This window comes from Erinaceus europaeus, chromosome 17 (assembly GCF_950295315.1).
Source record: "Erinaceus europaeus chromosome 17, mEriEur2.1, whole genome shotgun sequence".
NCBI classification, from domain to species: Eukaryota; Metazoa; Chordata; class Mammalia; order Eulipotyphla; family Erinaceidae; genus Erinaceus; species Erinaceus europaeus.
In genome coordinates this window covers 741,986-760,284 of record NC_080178.1, presented here as the reverse complement: position 1 = coordinate 760,284, position 18,299 = coordinate 741,986, and the positions used below count along the sequence as shown (strand labels likewise).

The following is an 18,299-nucleotide window of genomic DNA, read 5'->3' as shown; positions in this document are numbered from 1 at the left end:
GACCCCGAACCCGAACCCCAGACCCCGGACCTCGCACCTTGGACCCCGAACCCCGGGCCCCAGTCTCTGTACCCAGGATCCAGGACCCCAGACCCCGGATTCCGGACCCCGAGGCCGAGCCCGGCGTGTGCCCAGGCTGCCCGGTCCCCAAAGTGGAGCGTCCCGGGCTGGAGGGGTCCCCCTCGGGACTCGCGGCGCCTTTAAGAGCCGGCCCCAGGGTGCGGGGCGCAGGGCGCCCCCCCCCCGCACCCGGAGCCGGCTACGCTGACGTCACCTGCCCCCGAGCCGCGCGCGCTGATTGGCTGCAGGTGACGTCAGGGCCTTTTTCCCGGCATGACCTCATCCCCGCGCCCCGCCCCCGCCCCGGCCTGTCACCGCGGCCGCGCTGTCCCCGCGCCCCCCCCCACCCGGAGGTGCGCCCTGAGCGCGTGCCCGCCGCCCGCCGCGCGCGCCCCCGCCCCGCCCCGGCTGCGGGCCCCCTGCGGGCCCAGGGGCGGCGATTCGAGCGCGGGGTCCCCGGAGCGCCCCCAGCCCAGCCAGGTGAGTGGGGGTGGGTGCCGGCCCGGGGCCCCGGCCCTGGGCCTAGCACGGAGGGAGTCCTGGAGGAGGCGGCGGGACGGGGCCGCTGTGACCGCACGCCGGCGGGCAGGGGCGACACGGCGGACCGAAGCCCCCCACACACACCCATCGCCTCGCGGGCCCGGAGACCCCGGCCTCTCCGCCCCCTTCCTCCCGGCAATGGGGGGTGACGGCCGGGTGGGCGCGGCCTGGGACCTGCGGGGGCTGCGGCGACTTGCGGGGCTGCGGGGGCTGCGGGGGTGCGGGGGACCTGCGGGGATGCGACGCTGCGGGGATTGCGGGGCTGCGGGGATGTGGGGGACCTGCGGGAATGCGACGCTGCGGGGATTGCGGGGCTGCGGGGGTGCGGGGGACCTGCGGGAATGCGGGGCTGCGGGGATTGCGGGGCTGTGGGGGCTGCGGGGCTGCGGGGATGTGGGGGACCTGCGGGAATGCGGGGCTGCGGGGGCTGCGGGGATGCGGGGGACCTGCGGGGATGCGGGGGACCTGCGGGGATGCGGGGGACCTGCGGGAATGCGACGCTGCGGGAATCGGGGCTACGGGGGCTGCGGGGATGCGGGGGACCTGCGGGGATGCGAGGCTGCGGAGATTGTGGGGCTGCGGGGCTGCAGCGGCTGCGAGGGACCTGCGGGGATGCGGGGGACCTGAGGGAATGCGGGGCTGCAGCGGCTGCGAGGGACCTGCGGGGATGCGGGGGACCTGAGGGAATGCGGGGCTGCGGGGCTGCAAGGGACCTGCGGGAATGCGAGGCTGCGGAGATTGCAGGGATGCGGGGGGGATGCGGGCCCAGGCCTGCCCGACAGAATGGTGGCCGCCGCGCCCGCAGATGCAGGGCTGGACCCTGGCAGGGAGCTGGGGCCGCCAACACCCCCAAGTCCCCTTACCCCCCCTCCGTCCCCCTCAACCCCAACTGACCCCCCATCCACTGACTGCCCCCCTCATCCCCTGCCCCCTGCCCCTGCCCCCACCAGGCACCAGAGAGGGGACCCTCCAAAGAGGCAGTGGGCACTGGGGGAGGGGTTGGCACTGCCAGGGGGGGCTCAGTCCACCTCCTTCACCAGCCCACATGCTGCCCACCGGGTGACAGCTGACAGCATGACGACCACTCCCTTGCTTCTGGGAGAATCTCCTGGGCTGGAGGGAGGGGGGAGTGTGGTCTGCATTGGAGACAGGAATGGGGCCTGCCAGAGGCACTGCCAGGTGGGGGTCACGCCGGCAGGGGACTGTGGCCCAGCAGCCGACCACCACCCCCCCTCTGTCCCCTGCACCAGCTGTGAGCACCCAGACACGGGCAGTCGTGTGAGCAGGTCCTTGGGGACCACCTGTGCCGCCTGGTGGCGGCGGCTCTGTGCCCCACACCCCCAGTGAGTCCAGGATTGGGGGTCTGTCCCTCAACTTAAGATGATCAGATGCTGAGCTGCCTTCCCGCCCCCGCCTGAGGACCTGAGCCCAGGAGTCCTGACTGCATACAGGGGCCAAGGGGCAGGAGGCAGAGGACAGGGGGCAAGGGGCAGAGGGCAAGGGGCAGGAGGGCAGGAGGCAGGGGGACAGGGCCAGGGAGCAAAGACCAGGTGCTGGGGCTGCCCCCAGGGGGAGGGCACTGGGGCAGGGTGTGGGCAGTGGGGCCCTGGGCCCTGTGCTGGACCGAGGAGTGTGTGGATCCGAGTCCAGGACTGGGGGCCGGCCAGCAGAGAGAAGGCCCTGAGATCATGTGTGTGCATAGCCTGTGCTGTGAGTTATTTCTGGGGCGAGGTGAAAGGGTGCTGGGGGAGGGGTGAAGGGTGCTGGAGGAGGGGTGAAGGGTCCTGGGGGAGGGGTGAAGGGTGCTGGGGCAGGGGTGAAAGGTTACTGGGGGAGGGTTGAAAATGTGCTGGAGGAGGGGTGAAGGGGTACTGGGGGAGGGGTGAAAATGTGCTGGAGGAGGGGTGAAGGGGTGCTGGAGGAGGAGTGAAGGGTCCTGGGGGAGGGATGAAGGGTTACTGGGAGAGGGGTGAATGGGTGCTGGGGGAGGGGTGAAGTGTGCTTGGGTGGTGGTAAGGGGTGCTACAGGAGGGGTGAAAATGTGCTGGGGAAGGGGTGATGGGGTGCTGGTGGAGGGGTGAAGGGTCTTGGGGAGAGGAGAAAGGGTGCTGGGAGAGTTGTGAAGGGTTGCTGGGGATTGAGTGAAGGGGTTCCAGGGGAGGTATGAAGGGGTGCTAGATAGCAGACAAGGACCTGGGGTGCAGGCAGGGACCTGGGGTGCAGGCAGGGATCAGGGTGCAGTCAGGATCTGGGGTGCAGGCGGGATCTGTGGTGCAGGCAGGATCTGGGGATGCTGGCAGGGATCTGGGGTGCAGGCAGGGATCTGGGGTGCAAGCAGGATCTGGGGTGCAGGCAGGGATCTTGGGTGCAGGTAGGACCTGGGGTGCAGGCAGGATCTGGGGTGCAAGCAGGGATCTAGGGTGCAGGCAGGGACCTGGGTTGCAATCAGGATCGGAGTGCAGGCTGGGATCTGAGGTGCAGACAGGATCTGGGGTGCAGTCAGGATCTGAGGTGCACGCAGGATCTGGGGTGCAGGCAGGGATCTTGGGTGCAGGTAGGATCTGGGGTGCAGGCAGGATCTGGGGTGCAAACAGGGACCTGCGGTGGGGTGCAGGCAGGATCTGGGGTGCAAGCAGGGATCTGGGGTGCAGTCAGGATCTGGGGTAAAGGCAGGGATCTGGGGTGCAGTCAGGATCGCGGTGCAGGCTGGGATCTGAGGTGCAGGCAGGATCTGGGGTGCAGGCAGGATCTGGGGTGCAGGCAGAGATCTTGGGGGCAGGCAGGGATCTGGGGTGCAGGCAGGATCTGGGGTGCAGGCAGGGATCTGTCTATCTGGCTGGGATCTGGGGTTCGACAGGAGCAGCTGTGCAGGGAGGGAACTGGGGTTAGGCAGGAGCAGCTGTGCAGGGAGAGACCTGGGGTTAGGCAGGAGCAGCTGTGCAGGGAGAGACCTGGGTTTAGGCAGGAGCAGCTGTGCAGGGAGAGACCTGGGTTTAGGCAGGAGCAGCTGTGCAGGGAGAGACCTGGGGTTAGGCAGGAGCAGCTGTGCAGGGAGGGACCTGGGGTTAGGCAGGAGCAGCTGTGCAGGGAGGGACCTGGGGTTAGGCAGGAGCAGCTGTGCAGGGAGGGACCTGGGTTTAGGCAGGAGCAGCTTTGCAGGGAGAGCCCTGTGGTTAGGCAGGAGCAGCTGTGCAGGGAGAGCCCTGGGGTTAGGCAGGAGCAGCTGTGCAGGGAGAGACCTGGGTTTAGGCAGGAGCAGCTGTGCAGGGAGGGACCTGGGTTTAGGCAGGAGCAGCTGTGCAGGGAGGGACCTGGGTTTAGGCAGGAGCAGCTGTGCAGGGAGGGACCTGGGTTTAGGCAGGAGCAGCTGTGCAGGGAGGGACCTGGGGTTAGGCAGGAGCAGCTGTGCAGGGAGGGACCTGGGTTTAGGCAGGAGCAGCTGTGCAGGGAGAGACCTGGGGTTTAGGCAGGAGCAGCTGTGCAGGGAGGGACCTGGGGTTAGGCAGGAGCAGCTGTGCAGGGAGAGACCTGGGGTTAGGCAGGAGCAGCTGTGCAGGGGGAGACCTGGGGTTTAGGCAGGAGCAGCTGTGCAGGGAGAGACCTGGGGTTAGGCAGGAGCAGCTGTGCAGGGAGGGACCTGGGGTTAGGCAGGAGCAGCTGTGCAGGGAGGGACCTGGGGTTAGGCAGGAGCAGCTGTGCAGGGAGGGACCTGGGTTTAGGCAGGAGCAGCTTTGCAGGGAGAGCCCTGTGGTTAGGCAGGAGCAGCTGTGCAGGGAGAGCCCTGGGGTTAGGCAGGAGCAGCTGTGCAGGGAGAGACCTGGGTTTAGGCAGGAGCAGCTGTGCAGGGAGGGACCTGGGTTTAGGCAGGAGCAGCTGTGCAGGGAGGGACCTGGGTTTAGGCAGGAGCAGCTGTGCAGGGAGGGACCTGGGTTTAGGCAGGAGCAGCTGTGCAGGGAGAGACCTGGGGTTAGGCAGGAGCAGCTGTGCAGGGAGGGACCTGGGTTTAGGCAGGAGCAGCTGTGCAGGGAGGGACCTGGGGTTAGGCAGGAGCAGCTGTGCAGGGAGGGACCTGGGTTTAGGCAGGAGCAGCTGTGCAGGGAGAGACCTGGGGTTTAGGCAGGAGCAGCTGTGCAGGGAGGGACCTGGGGTTAGGCAGGAGCAGCTGTGCAGGGAGGGACCTGGGGTTAGGCAGGAACAGCTGTGCAGGGAGAGACCTGGGGTTAGGCAGGAGCAGCTTTGCAGGGAGAGACCTGGGGTTTAGGCAGGAGCAGCTGTGCAGGGAGAGACCTGGGGTTTAGGCAGGAGCAGCTGTGCAGGGAGGGACCTGGGGTTAGGCAGGAGCAGCTGTGCAAGGAGAGACCTGGGGTTAGGCAGGAGCAGCTGTGCAGGGAGAGACCTGGGGTTTAGGCAGGAGCAGCTGTGCAGGGAGAGACCTGGGTTTAGGCAGGAGCAGCTGTGCAGGGAGAGACCTGGGGTTAGGCAGGAGCAGCTGTGCAGGGAGAGCCCTGTGGTTAGGCAGGAGCAGCTGTGCAGGGAGAGCCCTGGGGTTAGGCAGGAGCAGCTGTGCAGGGAGAGACCTGGGGTTAGGCAGGAGCAGCTGTGCAGGGAGGGACCTGGGTTTAGGCAGGAGCAGCTGTGCAGGGAGAGCCCTGGGTTTAGGCAGGAGCAGCTGTGCAGGGAGAGACCTGGGTTTAGGCAGGAGCAGCTGTGCAGGGAGAGCCCTGGGGTTAGGCAGGAGCAGCTGTGCAGGGAGAGACCTGGGGTTTAGGCAGGAGCAGCTGTGCAGGGAGAGACCTGGGGTTAGGCAGGAGCAGCTGTGCAGGGAGAGACCTGGGGTTTAGGCAGGAGCAGCTGTGCAGGGAGAGACCTGGGGTTTAGGCAGGAGCAGCTGTGCAGGGAGAGACCTGGGGTTTAGGCAGGAGCAGCTGTGCAGGGAGAGCCCTGGGGTTAGGCAGGAGCAGCTGTGCAGGGAGAGACCTGGGTTTAGGCAGGAGCAGCTGTGCAGGGAGAGCCCTGGGGTTAGGCAGGAGCAGCTGTGCAGGGAGAGACCTGGGGTTAGGCAGGAGCAGCTGTGCAGGGAGAGACCTGGGGTTAGGCAGGAGCAGCTGTGCAGGGAGAGACCTGGGGTTAGGCAGGAGCAGCTGTGCAGGGAGAGACCTGGGGTTAGGCAGGAGCAGCTGTGCAGGGAGAGACCTGGGGTTTAGGCAGGAGCAGCTGTGCAGGGAGAGACCTGGGGTTAGGCAGGAGCAGCTGTGCAGGGAGAGACCTGGGGTTAGGCAGGAGCAGCTGTGCAGGGAGGGACCTGGGGTTAGGCAGGAGCAGCTGTGCAGGGAGGGACCTGGGGTTAGGCAGGAGCAGCTGTGCAGGGAGGGACCTGGGGTTAGGCAGGAGCAGCTGTGCAGGGAGGGACCTGGGGTTAGGCAGGAGCAGCTGTGCAGGGAGGGACCTGGGGTTAGGCAGGAGCAGCTGTGCAGGGAGGGACCTGGGGTTAGGCAGGAGCAGCTGTGCAGGGAGAGACCTGGGGTTAGGCAGGAGCAGCTGTGCAGGGAGGGACCTGGGGTTAGGCAGGAGCAGCTTTGCATGGAGGGATCTTGATGAGGACAAGGTGCATTTGTGGAGTCACTGGCTTTGCAGCAGCTCAGTGGTTGCCTGGTGTCTACACTGTTGCCATGGTGACCATGGAGGTGTTACCTTGCTAATGAGTCCCACTGGGCAGCACCTCCTTGGCTGGGGTGGTTTATGGGTGAGCCAGAAGGCTCCCGGCAGGGAGGCAGGTACAGTGCCAGGGAGTCCCCCTGCCAGTCCCCGAGGCCTGGCTTGCTGCCCAGCCGCCCCTCATGCAGTCCTCCTCCAGCTTCTGTCTGGGTCATGGTCCCCGGGGGCAGGACACGCATCAGGGCTGTAGAGTGGGGCCTCTCCTGCCAACTGCCCCACACTGCCCTTCCAGTTACATCTGTGGTTTCCCTCAGGTGATCTCCCACCCCCCAACCTGAGGACCCTGGGTTCAGACACATGCACCCCACCTCCATGCAACCCACCTGTTCTTGCCTCTGGTCTCAAGTCCAGGGTCTGGGGGCTCCGCCCAGCCGTGGTCACTGTGGGAATGAGCCAGAGGCAGGTCTGAGGTCAGGATGAGTTTACGGACACCAGAGAGGGGCGTCCTGGGAGGCACCCTCAGCAGAAGGGCCTGCTCAGCAGGCAGGAGCCCCCTTGGCAGAGAGTTGTGAGGTCTTTCAGCAGGTGCATTCTGTTGGACATCCTTGGTGTGGCCAACTGAAGGTGGGGACAGCTGCTCTGGACGCCCCCCCCCACGCCAGTGGGGCATCTCTGGTTGGATCCTGATACTGCCACACACTCACCTCACACCTGACACCCAGGAGCTGGGGGTGGGCATGGGGGCTGGGGCACCTGTCCTGTCCCCACTGCTCTCTTTATTGGGGGCTGGCTGGGGATCTGCTGTGGGAACCTGGGCCACCACATAGTGTAAGAAAAAGCTGCTGTGTCTGAGAGGCCCCTCATCTGCCCAGTGACCTTGGGGTAACCTTGGGGTGAGCAGAGGGCATGTGAGCTGGACACAGGAAAATAGTGGAGGGGGTCTAAAAACTGGGCTGTGAGCGGGGCCAGGGGCTTGTCCTCTTCCTGGCCATGCTCCAGCCCTCAGACACCCCTCCCCCAGGGCCCTTGGGGCCCCTGCAATGATCAGGCAGCCAGAGAGGCCGAGACCAGGGCCCCAGCTTCGCCTTCACCTTGGCTGCCCCAGGGTCACCCTGGGCCCCAGGCTGCTCTGTGCTTCAAGGACCCTGCCACCCTGGCCGCCCGCCTGCTCACCTGCGTGCCAGGGAGACCCTCCCTGCCCTGCCCTGAGTCTGCAGAACTGGGACAGTCACCCTGCCACTCCTGAGCCCTCTCCTCAACTTCCAGGAGTCTGTGACCTGGTGGTGGCTGCCCTGGCCACTCAGCTGGCCACAGGGGACAGATGATCGGCTTAGCAGTGGGGGTTAGGGATTGAGGGCAGGTCAGCTGAGAAGACAAGCAAGTGGGCAGACAGGTGTGGGGGGTCAGCATGGGGGGATGGAAGCAGCGGAGGTGAGGGTTCTGGAGTGAGACAGGGTGTCTGGGGCTCAGACCAGGAGCCCCCTGACTTCTGCATCTTGCAGCCTTCCTTGCCCAGCCCTGCTGTGAGGTGTGCTGGTGACCAGGATGGTGACTGTCCTTTGTCTGGGGCAGGGGGAAGGGGATTCTGCTCACACACTGGGGTGTCAGGCTTTAGTGAACCCTGAGGGACCCGGATTCTCCCGGAGAAGTGGGTCAGGCTCTGACCTGGCCTGAAGAGATCTGCCTTGGCCCTGCCTAGGGTTTGCCGCTTACCCCTGGGGGCCTCAGTGACCTCTGAGGTTTCCGCCTCTGACCCCTGGGACCCCCAGTGACCTCTAAGGTTCCCCCTCTGACCCCTGGGGCCCACAATGACCTCTGAGGTTCCCCTCTGACCCCTGGGGCCCCCAGTGACCTTTGAGGTTCCCCTCTGACCCCTGGGGCCCCCAATGACCTCTGAGGTTCCCCCTCTGACCCCTGGGGCCCCCAATGACCTCTGAGGTTCCCGCTGACTCCTGCACACAGGCTGACCTCTGAGTGTCCTGCTATCTTTATGTACCTCACTGGTCTCTGGGTTCCCCTGGCCCCTGCGCTTTTGCCGCCCCCAGGCCCTCGCTGACCCCGACTCTCCTGCAGGTTTGGCGCCATGACGCCCCTCCCAGCGCTCTAGACCACAGGCTGGCGGCCGGCAGGGCGCACTCTCCCACCCGCCATGGCTGGGGACCGGCTGCCCCGGAAGGTGATGGACGCCCGCAAGCTGGCCAGCCTGCTGCGAGGCGGCCCCGGGGGCCCACTGGTCATCGACAGCCGCTCCTTCGTGGAGTACAACAGGGGCCACGTGCTCAGCTCCGTCAACATCTGCTGCTCCAAGCTGGTGAAGCGCAGGCTGCGACAAGGCAAGGTGACCATCGCCGAGCTCATCCAGCCGGCCGCCAGCACCCAGGTACCGTCCCGCCCGGCCCTGACCCGCTCCCGACTCCGCCCGACGTGACCCACACCATAACCCAGCTAGTCTGCGGCCTGGCCCCGCCCCGTGAGGCTGGCCCCGCCCCCGCCCTCGACTGGCCATCACCTTAACCCAGTTACAGGCTGCAGCCTGGCCACGCCCACTGAATCTGGCCCCGCCCCCGAGTCGCCCACGCCATAACCCAATTACAGGCTGCAGCCTGGCCCCGCCCCGTGAGGCTGGCCCCGCCCCCGCCCTCGACTGGCCATCACCTTAACCCAGTTACAGGCTGCAGCCTAGCCCCGCCCCCTGAGGCTGGCCCCGCCCCCGAGTCGCCCACGCCATAACCCAATTATACAGGCTGCAGCCCGCCCCCGCCCCAGACACTAGCCCCGCCCTGCTTAGCCTACCCCCCCACCCCCCACCCCCACACAAACACTTCACCCTAAGCTTCAGCCCAGTGCGGGCCCCAGCCTGGCCCCTCGCCTAACGTGATCCTAACCCAAGTGTACCCCCAGCCTGGCCTCACCCTGAGCCTGGTCTTCGCTTGTCCTTGACCCCAACCCTGACCCTGACCCTAATCCTAGCCCCAACCACACCCAGATACCTGCCCTTCTGACCCCACCCCCAGTGTCCAGTTCTGCCCGTGTCCTGCCCACACCCCAATCCAGGGTCTCATCCTGCCCCTCCATAGGGCTGCCCTTCTGGCCCTCCGACTCCCGGGGTCTTCAGGGGCTCCTTTACCTCAAACCCAAACTCCCTCCTGGGGTCAGAGGGTCTGGAGCCCATTCCCTCCTCTCTTTACTATAGGAGGCACAGGGACACCCCTCTCCTGCTGACCCTCCCCCCTAGGAGGAACCCTCCTCCCTCCTCCAGGTCTCTGACCTGGAACCCCCCTCCCTCCCCTACACACAGGGGCCTGGGCTGGTGGGACTGGGGAAGGGGGGAGGTCGGGCCAGGCCACACACAGGGGCTCCCCAGCACCCACTCCTGGGAGAGCAGGGAGGGGCCCTCAGAGCTCACACAGGGTCTGTGCTTCCTCCCAGCTCTGCCCCCTCCCCTGGAGTCTCCAGTGTCGCGGGATGTCCTGAGGACAATCCCCCCAAAGCTATCAGGGACAACCATGTCCACCCACTGGGAGCACCAGTCCAGCTGGGGGGGAAGCTGCCAGTGATGGGGAGAGGGAGGGAAGTGTCCCTGGGAGGAGCTCCAGAATGGGGGTCTCTATCACCACATGCCCCCCCGCCCCCACCCACACACACACACAGGCGCAGGGAGGGGAGGCCCCTCCACAGCCCCGAGCTCCCTCAGCCCGAGGCGGGAATGAGTGATTAATCTCCAGGCTCAGCCGCGCGTCCCATTGGCTGCCGGTGACATCACCGCTGGCTGCGCCTCAGCTGGCTTGGGGCTGAGTGCTGGGGGGCAGGGCTCTGAATTCAGGGAGCCCTTGAATCTGGACCCCAGTGAGGAGCTGGGGGGCACCTCCTCTCAGTTTCCTTGTCACTGGGGGAGAGGGAAGGAGAGCCAAAGCCAGAGGCACCCCGTCTTTAGATACCCCCAAATAGGGCTTTCCTCCGGAGCCCCACCCCCTTCCCCACCACCTGTCCCCTGCCTGTGGGCACACATGCCTCCCTGTCACCGCCAGGGCAGGGCCACGTGGGCATAGGACTGCCGGGCAGTGGGGGGCTCGGCACCCCTCCTTCCGGACCCCCTGACCTGCACCCACCACCCGCCCACAGGTGGAGGCCACGGCCCTGCAGGACGTGGTGGTGTATGACCAGAGCACGTGGGACGCCAGCGTGCTGGCCGCCGACAGCTTCCTCTCCATCCTGCTCAGCAGGCTGGACACCTGCTTCCACAATGTGGCCATCCTCACCGGTGAGCGGGCCCACGGTCCACCCAGCATGCGCACGCAGGGGCCACGGGACACGCACGTAGGGAGGTTCCTTCCTGAGACCCCCAAGGTTGGAGCATCCCGTGTGCCTTAGGGAAGAAGCGCTCTCAGCCCGGGCCAAACTCTGGGTGCCACAGCCAAGCAGGGGACTCCTGCCCTGTCAGGTGGCTGGCCACATGGTGACCCATAGGGGACCCTGCAGGCCTCCCCCGCTCCCCAACACAGCCCTAAAGCCTGCAGGCAGGGAACAGCCCCCCCCCCCAAGCCTCATGCAGAGCCTGTCCTGGGAGGGACCCTGACTGTGGGCTGTGGACCTTGCTGGGTGACCCATCTCTTCTACACCTGCCCACACACCTGCCTCCCAGGGGCTGCTGGGGCAGGCTTCCTGGAGGAGGGAGCCCCCCCCAGCTGCCGCACGTACAAGGTGCATGCTGTCTGTGCACACGGGCAGGGTGCCATCCAGTCCGTGTGGCCAGATGCAGCGTGGTGTGTGAAGCTCTGTGACAAGTCTGTGTGCCTGCTCTGAGTCTTAGCATGTCTGTGTGTGTGGTTGCATGTATGTACGTGTGAATGCACACATGCACTATGTAGGGGGCATCAGCGTGTGTGAGAATGGTCTGTGTGTGTCCGAGTGCCCACGGGTGCCACATGACAAACAGGGTGGGGAAACTGAGGCAGGAGGCAAGACAGTCTCAGTCTAGGGGTACTGACGTGGAGATGTACTAGGGAGCTCCTGTAGATGCCCAGGCTGGTGAGGGGGGCTCACACCCCACCCATGGGCATACCATCCCCTCTGGGAAGCAAGTCCCAGCACCGTGACCCCTGCCCTGTCCAGCTTCTGCACTGCTGTGTCCTCTGGTGCTGTACTGGGCTGGGCGTGCCTGGGCCCTGCGGGCTGTGCCAATTCCAGAGGGTGATGTCATACAGTGGGGGGTAGGAGGGGGCTGTGCCTCCCGGGCCTGGCACCCCTGCCCTGGCCTGAGGTCTGGCCAGCAGGCAGCAGGAAGGCTGAGCCCTAGCTGTGGCTGTGGACCTCTGCGTGGGGCCAGGGAGGGCCTGACCCGCCTTTTCCCTGCCCCTGGAGCCCTTTCTGGGCCACCTCACCCCCCCCCCCCCCCCCCCGTGGATGGGAGTCCTGGGCCAGCCCCTAATTAGCGCGGGAGGAATGTGGGCGTCACCACCTGGGGGTCAGGCACGTGCCCTGGGCTGGCCAGAACGCCCGCGTCCCCAGCTGGCAGCGTGCCGTCTGTCCACCACCTCCCTCCTGACCGCCACCCGTCTGCAGGCGGCTTTGCCACCTTCTCCTCCTGCTTCCCTGGCCTGTGTGAGGGCAAGCCGGCCGCCCTGCTGCCCATGAGCCTGTCTCAGCCCTGCCTGCCGGTGCCCAGCGTGGGCCTCACCCGCATCCTGCCACATCTCTACCTGGGCTCGCAGAAAGATGTCTTGAACGAGGTGGGCACTGGCAGCAGCTCCAGGACCCCAGGGCCCCAGAAGGGCAGGGGAGGGTGGTGGCGAAGCAGCTGGGCATCCATGTGCCACCTTGCCCATGTCACTAGACAGCTGGTGCTGAGAGCCACATGCTCAAGAATGGAGGCGCCCCGCAGCCCTGAGGTATCCGGGCGCACAGGTCCCAGCCCCCAGCCCCCTGCCCCCAGCCCCCAGCCAGACCTCTCCAGCCTGCACCTCCCCCACAGGACCTGATGACCCAGAACGGGATCAGCTACGTGCTCAACGCCAGCAGCTCCTGCCCCAAGCCTGACTTCATCTGTGAGAGTCGCTTCCTGCGCATCCCCATAAACGACAGCTACTGCGAGCGGCTGTTGCCCTGGTTGGACAAGTCCATCGAGTTCATCGGTGGGGCCCTGGGGCTGGGGGAGCATGGGCGGCCTGAGGATGTGGGCCTCTGTCCATCGAGTCCATCGGTGGGGCCCTGGGGGCCGGGGGAGCATGGGCGGCCTGAGGATGTGGGCCTCTGTCCATCGAGTCCATCGGTGGGGCCCTGGGGGCCGGGGGAGCATGGGCGGCCTGAGGATGTGGGCCTCTGTCCATCGAGTCCATCGGTGGGGCCCTGGGGGCTGGGGGAGCATGGGCGGCCTGAGGATGTGGGCCTCTGTCCTGGGGAGTCCATTGGTGGGGCTCAGGGGTCCTGGGGGCAGGTGGGAGGCACCGGGGCCCCAGGAGGAGGAGAGGTGGGGAGCATCAGATGCTGGGGGCCACTGTGGTGCTGGGAGGGGAAGTAGGGGCACCATGGCTCGAGGGCCAGACTCAGCATGGAAGGAGCTAGCACTCGCCCCCCCACCCCGCCCCGCCCCGCCCTCACCTGGCCCCCACTCGCCTCCTGCAGATAAAGCCAAGCTGTCCAGCTGTCAAGTTATCGTCCACTGTCTGGCAGGCATCTCCCGCTCGGCCACCATAGCCATCGCCTACATCATGAAGACCATGGACATGTCCTCCGAGGACGCCTACAGGTAGGATGGCCTGAGCAGGGTGCCACCTCCCCCTCTGCCCCACCCCATCTTTGCTCACCTTGGCTGGGAGAGGGGGCAGGGAGGGTCCGGTGCCTGCAGCCCAGCTCAGCCCTGGGCAGGCAGGGGTCCTGGCAGGAGCAGGGCCAGGCAGGGGTGGGGGTGGGGGCAGGGCAGAGGTTGGGGAAGGGAGCGGTGGGCAGGGCCTGGAAGGGTGGGGCAGGAAGCGGCCTTGTGGGGGCAGGTGGGGGGCCAGTAGAGGAGCTGTGGACAGACCAGATGGGGTGTGGGAATGGAGTGCTGGCTGGCCCTGCATGGTTGGTGGACAGGACCAGTGGAGCTGTAAGCCCGGCGGGAGTTGGTGGGCGGGGCCGGGCTGGAGTTGTGGGCGGAACCAGACAGTGGAGTTGGTGGGCGGGGCCAGGCTGCTGTTGTGGGCGGGACTGAGCCTGGGTTGATGGGCGGGGCCAGGTAGTGGAGTTGGGCGGGGCCAGGCTGGTGTTGACTGGGCCAGGTAGTGGAGTCGGTGGGCGGGGCCGGGCTGGAGTTATGGGCGGGGCAGAACGCGTTGTGGGCAGGGCCACACAGTGGGCGGGACCGAGCCTGGGTTGGTGGGCGGGGCCAGGTAGCGGAGTTGGTGGGCGGGGCCGGGCTGGAGTTGTGGGCGGAACCAGACAGTGGAGTTGGTGGGCGGGGCCAGGCTGCTGTTGTGGGCGGGACTGAGCCTGGGTTGATGGGCGGGGCCAGGTAGTGGAGTTGGGCGGGGCCAGGCTGGTGTTGACTGGGCCAGGTAGTGGAGTCGGTGGGCGGGGCCGGGCTGGAGTTATGGGCGGGGCAGAACGCGTTGTGGGCAGGGCCACACAGTGGGCGGGACTGAGCCTGGGTTGGCGGGCGGGGCCAGGTAGTGGAGTTGGTGGGCGGGGCCAGGTAGTGGAGTCGGTGGGCGGGGCCGGGCTGGAGTTATGGGCGGGGCAGAACGCGTTGTGGGCAGGGCCACACAGTGGGCGGGACCGAGCCTGGGTTGGTGGGCGGGGCCAGGTAGCGGAGTTGGTGGGCGGGGTCGAGCTGGTGTTGTGGGCGGGGCCAGACAGTGCTGTTGGTGGGGTGGACGGGCCTGGATTTGTGGGCGGGGCCAGACAGTGGGCGGGACCGAGCCCGGTTGGTGGGCGGGGCCAGACTGGGGTGCAGGGAGAGGCCGGGCAGGGGTGCGGGCGGGGCGACCAGGGCGAGGAGCGGCGGGCAGGACCCCCATCCCACCAACTGCCCCCCCCAGGTTCGTGAAGGACCGGCGCCCGTCCATCTCGCCCAACTTCAACTTTCTGGGCCAGCTGCTTGAGTACGAGCGCAGCCTGCAGCTGCTGGCCGCCCCCGGGGCCCCCGCGCCCCTGCCCGGCCCCGCCGCGCCCCCGCCACCCACCGCCCCCGGGGCCGCCCCTCACCCGCCCGCCGCCGAGCCCCCGGGCCCGGGCACCTGCGCGCTGCAGCGGGGCCTGCGCGGCCTGCACCTGTCGGCCGAGCGTCTGCAGGACGCCAACCGCCTCAAGCGCTCCTTCTCGCTGGACATCCGGTCAGCCTACGCGCCCAGCCGGCGGACCGCGCCCCCCGCAGCCCCCGCGCCCGCCGACGCCCCCAAGCTGGTCCGGCTGGACGGCCCGGCGGGCGGCGCACTCGGCCTGCCCTCACCCGGCGCCCCCGGCCCCGACGGCGCGCCCGACCCGCCGCGCCCACGGCCGCGCCGTCGGCCCCGGCCCCCGGTGCCCGGCCCGGGCCTGGACTGCGGCGACGGTCCCCGGCAGACTCCGCGCCACGGGCTCTCGGCCCACTCGGCGCCCTCGCCGCCCGGGCCCGGCCAGCCCCCCGCGCCCGCTGGCTGGGCCCCGCTGGACTCGCCGGGCACGCCATCCCCGGACGGGCCCTGGAGCCGGAGCCCCGAGGGCGCGCAGAGCCCGGGCTGGGCCGTGTGCGGGGAGCCGGGCCCCGAGGGCCCCTGGAGCCGCAGCCGGAGCCCCGAGGGCGCGCAGAGCCCGGGCTGGGCCGTGTGCGGGGAGCCCGGCCCCGACCCGCTCCAGGTGCAGCGGCGCCGCTGTCAGATGCAGTTCGAGGAGGGCAGGGCCGAGGCCCAGGCCCGGGGGCGCAGCGACGCTCTGGGCGCCCTGGGCGCGCAGCCCAGCTTTCCCGGCAGCGTGGAGGTCATCCAGGTGTCCTGACCCGGCCGCAGGGAGGCCTTGGGCTGCTGGCTCGCCGCCCTGCCCTCGGCCGGTCTAGACCGAGACACGTTTCGAAGCAATATGAGGCCACCTGCAGCCTGAGCAGCGAACACTGCTGAGGGCCCTTGAGGCCGCAGGCTGCCCTGCACTTTTACATAAGAAAAAGGGGAAAAAGGAAAAGGAAAAAAAAAACAAAAAACACAAAACTTTGCCACAAACTGAGCCGCAGACCCACCTGCCCTTCTTCGCTCTGTCCTCACCCTCTGCCTCACCCTCTGCCTCACCCCTTTCCTCTGTTTTTCCGGTACCTGCACCACTGGGAGCTGGGCTAGAGCCATTTGGGCTCTGCCAGCCACCACAAGGCGCCCCATGTCTCTCTAGGCAGGGAAGGTCTTGATTAGGAGGCCCCGGGGGGGGGGGTCTTGATTAGGAGGCCCCGGTCTTGATTAGGAGGCCCCTGCAGGAACCCCCAAGCCGGCCCGAGCGAGCCCCTGGCCCATTCCGGATTCAGCGGGGCACAGCGTCTCCCCTCCACTGCGTCTCCGTCTCCGGGGTTTCCTGCTGAGTGGGGGCCCCAGGAAGGAAGACAGCTGGCCTGAGCGGTGTGGGCAGGGGGATCCCTGCAGGGGTGTGTGTGTGTGTGTGAGGGGAGGGGCCCAGGTGCTGATGCGGGAGGCCCCGAAGGGGCAGGGAGGCTGTTCAGGAGCCGTCTAGAGCAGCTAAGGACCCCCCAGGCCGGCACGTCGAGCACGGCTGTCCTTCCCCACAGGGCTCACGGCAGACAGGGAGCTTAGGCCTCCTGCCTCCCTCCCCCAGTCTGCTGGAGGCAACATGTCTGCCCTCTGCCCCTTCCAGCCCAGGTGGCTTGGTTTGGGGGACTCAGAGAAAGCCCCTCCCCCAGAGGGAGGACCAGAGCTTTTACAGGCAGGATCCCAGGTCCCCGAGTTGAGGAGTGGGGGCCCCAGGCTGGCGGGGGGACCTGCCCCCTCCACCCATGTTTCTTCTGTTTCCTTTTGATCTCAGCTCTGTCCCTGTCACGCCCTTCTGCACAAGTCCTGTCCCCACCCACCCCTCCTGTCCCTGAGAACATAAGCTATCATTGTTGTACTTGCAATCCCTGGAGTAGAAGCCTGAGTATTTATTATTATTGGTTAATTATTATTATTATTATTATTATTAATGATTATGTAAATTTGCCTCCTGTCTGTCTGTTGTATTAGATTGCTACGGGACCCGGCGTGTGGAGGGTGCACGGGTCCCCTCTTCCACGCCCCCTACCCCATGCTGTCCAGGAGACAGTGGTCTGGGGCCGCTGGTTGGGCCCCAAACTCTGGAGGCAGGTCCCGGTCCGCCCCCCACCCCCAGGCTCGGAGTCAGTAAGCTGTGGTGGTCCTCCATGCTGGGGGCCACGCCTGAGCCCTCCTACCGGGCCCGTCTGCAGGCCCTCCTGCCAAGCCCGTACCCGGTGAGGGGGTTCCCCCAGACTGGACTGACCCCTTTTTTCTGGGAAGTCCAGCAGAGGAGACACCCAGCTCCTGTCCTGTCTCTCGGGCCTGGGCCTCAGGCCCCCTCATGGCCACGGCGCCAGCCCCCCTCTTTTGTATCTGGAAGCAATGTGTTGTAATAAATCCCCCACAGACGTTTTCTCCTGCCTCTGTGCCTCATTCTTCAGGCTGCGGTGGGGGTTGGTGAGGCTTGGGGGGGGTCAGTCCTAGGAAGCCACTGGCCCTGACTCACTGCCCCAAAGAGGGGCCCTGGGACACAGGGACACGGCTGTGGCCGTGTGCATGTCCATGTGCCCCAGGTGCAGAAGCGAAAAGACAGACCACTTAGAACCCCCCGCAGGAAGAGCCAGGGCGACCCCTCTCTGACCCACCTGGGGCCCAGTCCCCCGGGAGAGACCCCAAGCTCACAGCGGAACTCCCGTCTGTCCTCAAGCCTGAGTGCATGTGAGTGCACGTGGGTAAGCGCAAACCAGAGCGCGGGGTTCATGTGCGTATGTGTCTGTGCACGCATGCGTGTGTGTGTGTGTGTGTGTGTGTGTGTGTGTGTGTGTGTGTGACTGAGTGCACACGCTGCCCACCTAGTAGCTTGTCATCCCCACAGCCAGGTGTAAAACCCTCTTTTCTCCAGCCAGCCCACCACATCCCCCGCAGCCCCCACAGCCCACATTAGCTCCCACAACTCCCTTCAGCCCCTCAACCCTCCACCTACCCTCAGCCCCCACGGCTCCCTCAGCTCCCACAGCCCCCTCAGACCCCCCAGCCCCCCATAGCCTCCCACAGCCCCCCTCAGCCCCCCGTAGCCCCCCCACACTCCCCAGTCTCCCCAGCCCCTCTCAGCCCCCCTCAGCCCTCAGGCCCCAGGGCTGGTTTGCTCATCCTGGGGACCTTGCCCAAACTCTGCCAGTGATGCTGGCTGGAGGTATGTGTGAGCGTGTGAGCGTGTGAGTGTGTGTGAGTGTGCATGTGAGTGTGCGTGAGTGTGTGTGTGTGTGTGTGTGTGTGTGTGCATGTGAGTGTGTGTGAGTGTGTGTGCATGAGTGTGCGTGAGTGTGTGTGTGCGCATGTGAGTGTGCGTATGTGTGAGTGTGTGTGTGCATGAGTGTGCATGTGTGTGTGCATGTGAGTGTGCATGTGTGTGTGCATGAGTGTGCGTGAGTGTGTGTGTGCGCATGTGAGTGTGCGCATGTGTGAGTGTGTGTGTGCATGAGTGTGCATGTGAGTGTGCGTGTGTGTGTGTGTGTGCATGAGTGTGCATGTGTGTGTGCGTGAGTGTGTGAGCATGTGAGTGTGTGTGAGTGTGTGTGAGAGCATGTGAGTGTGTGTGAGTGTGTGTGAGAGCATGTGAGTGTGTGTGAGTGTATATGTGTGTGAGTGTGTGAGCATGAGTGTGAGTGTGAGTGAGAGTGTGTGTGTGACTATGTGTGAGTGAGTGAGTCTGTGAGTGTGTGTGTGACTGTGAGTACGTGAGTGTGTATGCGTGTGTGTGTGTGTGTCAGGGCCCCGGGGGAGGAGGGAGCCAGGGTGGCAGGCCAGGTGGCCGGCCGGAGGAGGCAGACTACAGCCCAGCTACAGTGTCTATTTTTAGCCAGA

The 18,299-nt window shown here is 66.5% G+C and overlaps 1 protein-coding gene across 3 annotated transcripts; it reads left to right on the top strand.

Annotated features, from left to right (window-relative positions):
- The first annotated feature begins 440 nt into the window (after positions 1-440).
- Positions 441-16,849, top strand: DUSP8 (dual specificity phosphatase 8). 3 transcript variants are annotated; one of them, XM_060177277.1, is made up of 7 exons: positions 441-540; positions 8,329-8,593; positions 10,378-10,516; positions 11,818-11,984; positions 12,227-12,386; positions 12,877-13,000; positions 14,271-16,849. In XM_060177277.1, the coding sequence occupies exons 2-7, from the start codon at positions 8,405-8,407 to the stop codon at positions 15,202-15,204; spliced, it is 1,713 nt and encodes a 570-aa protein (XP_060033260.1). In that variant the 5' UTR covers positions 441-540; positions 8,329-8,404; the 3' UTR covers positions 15,205-16,849. The 3 variants fall into 3 exon arrangements, with proteins under 3 accessions (XP_060033260.1, XP_060033257.1, XP_060033259.1); XM_060177274.1 differs by having other exon boundaries at positions 8,329-8,635; XM_060177276.1 differs by lacking the exon at positions 441-540 and having other exon boundaries at positions 7,712-8,635.
- The last annotated feature ends 1,450 nt before the right edge of the window (positions 16,850-18,299 follow it).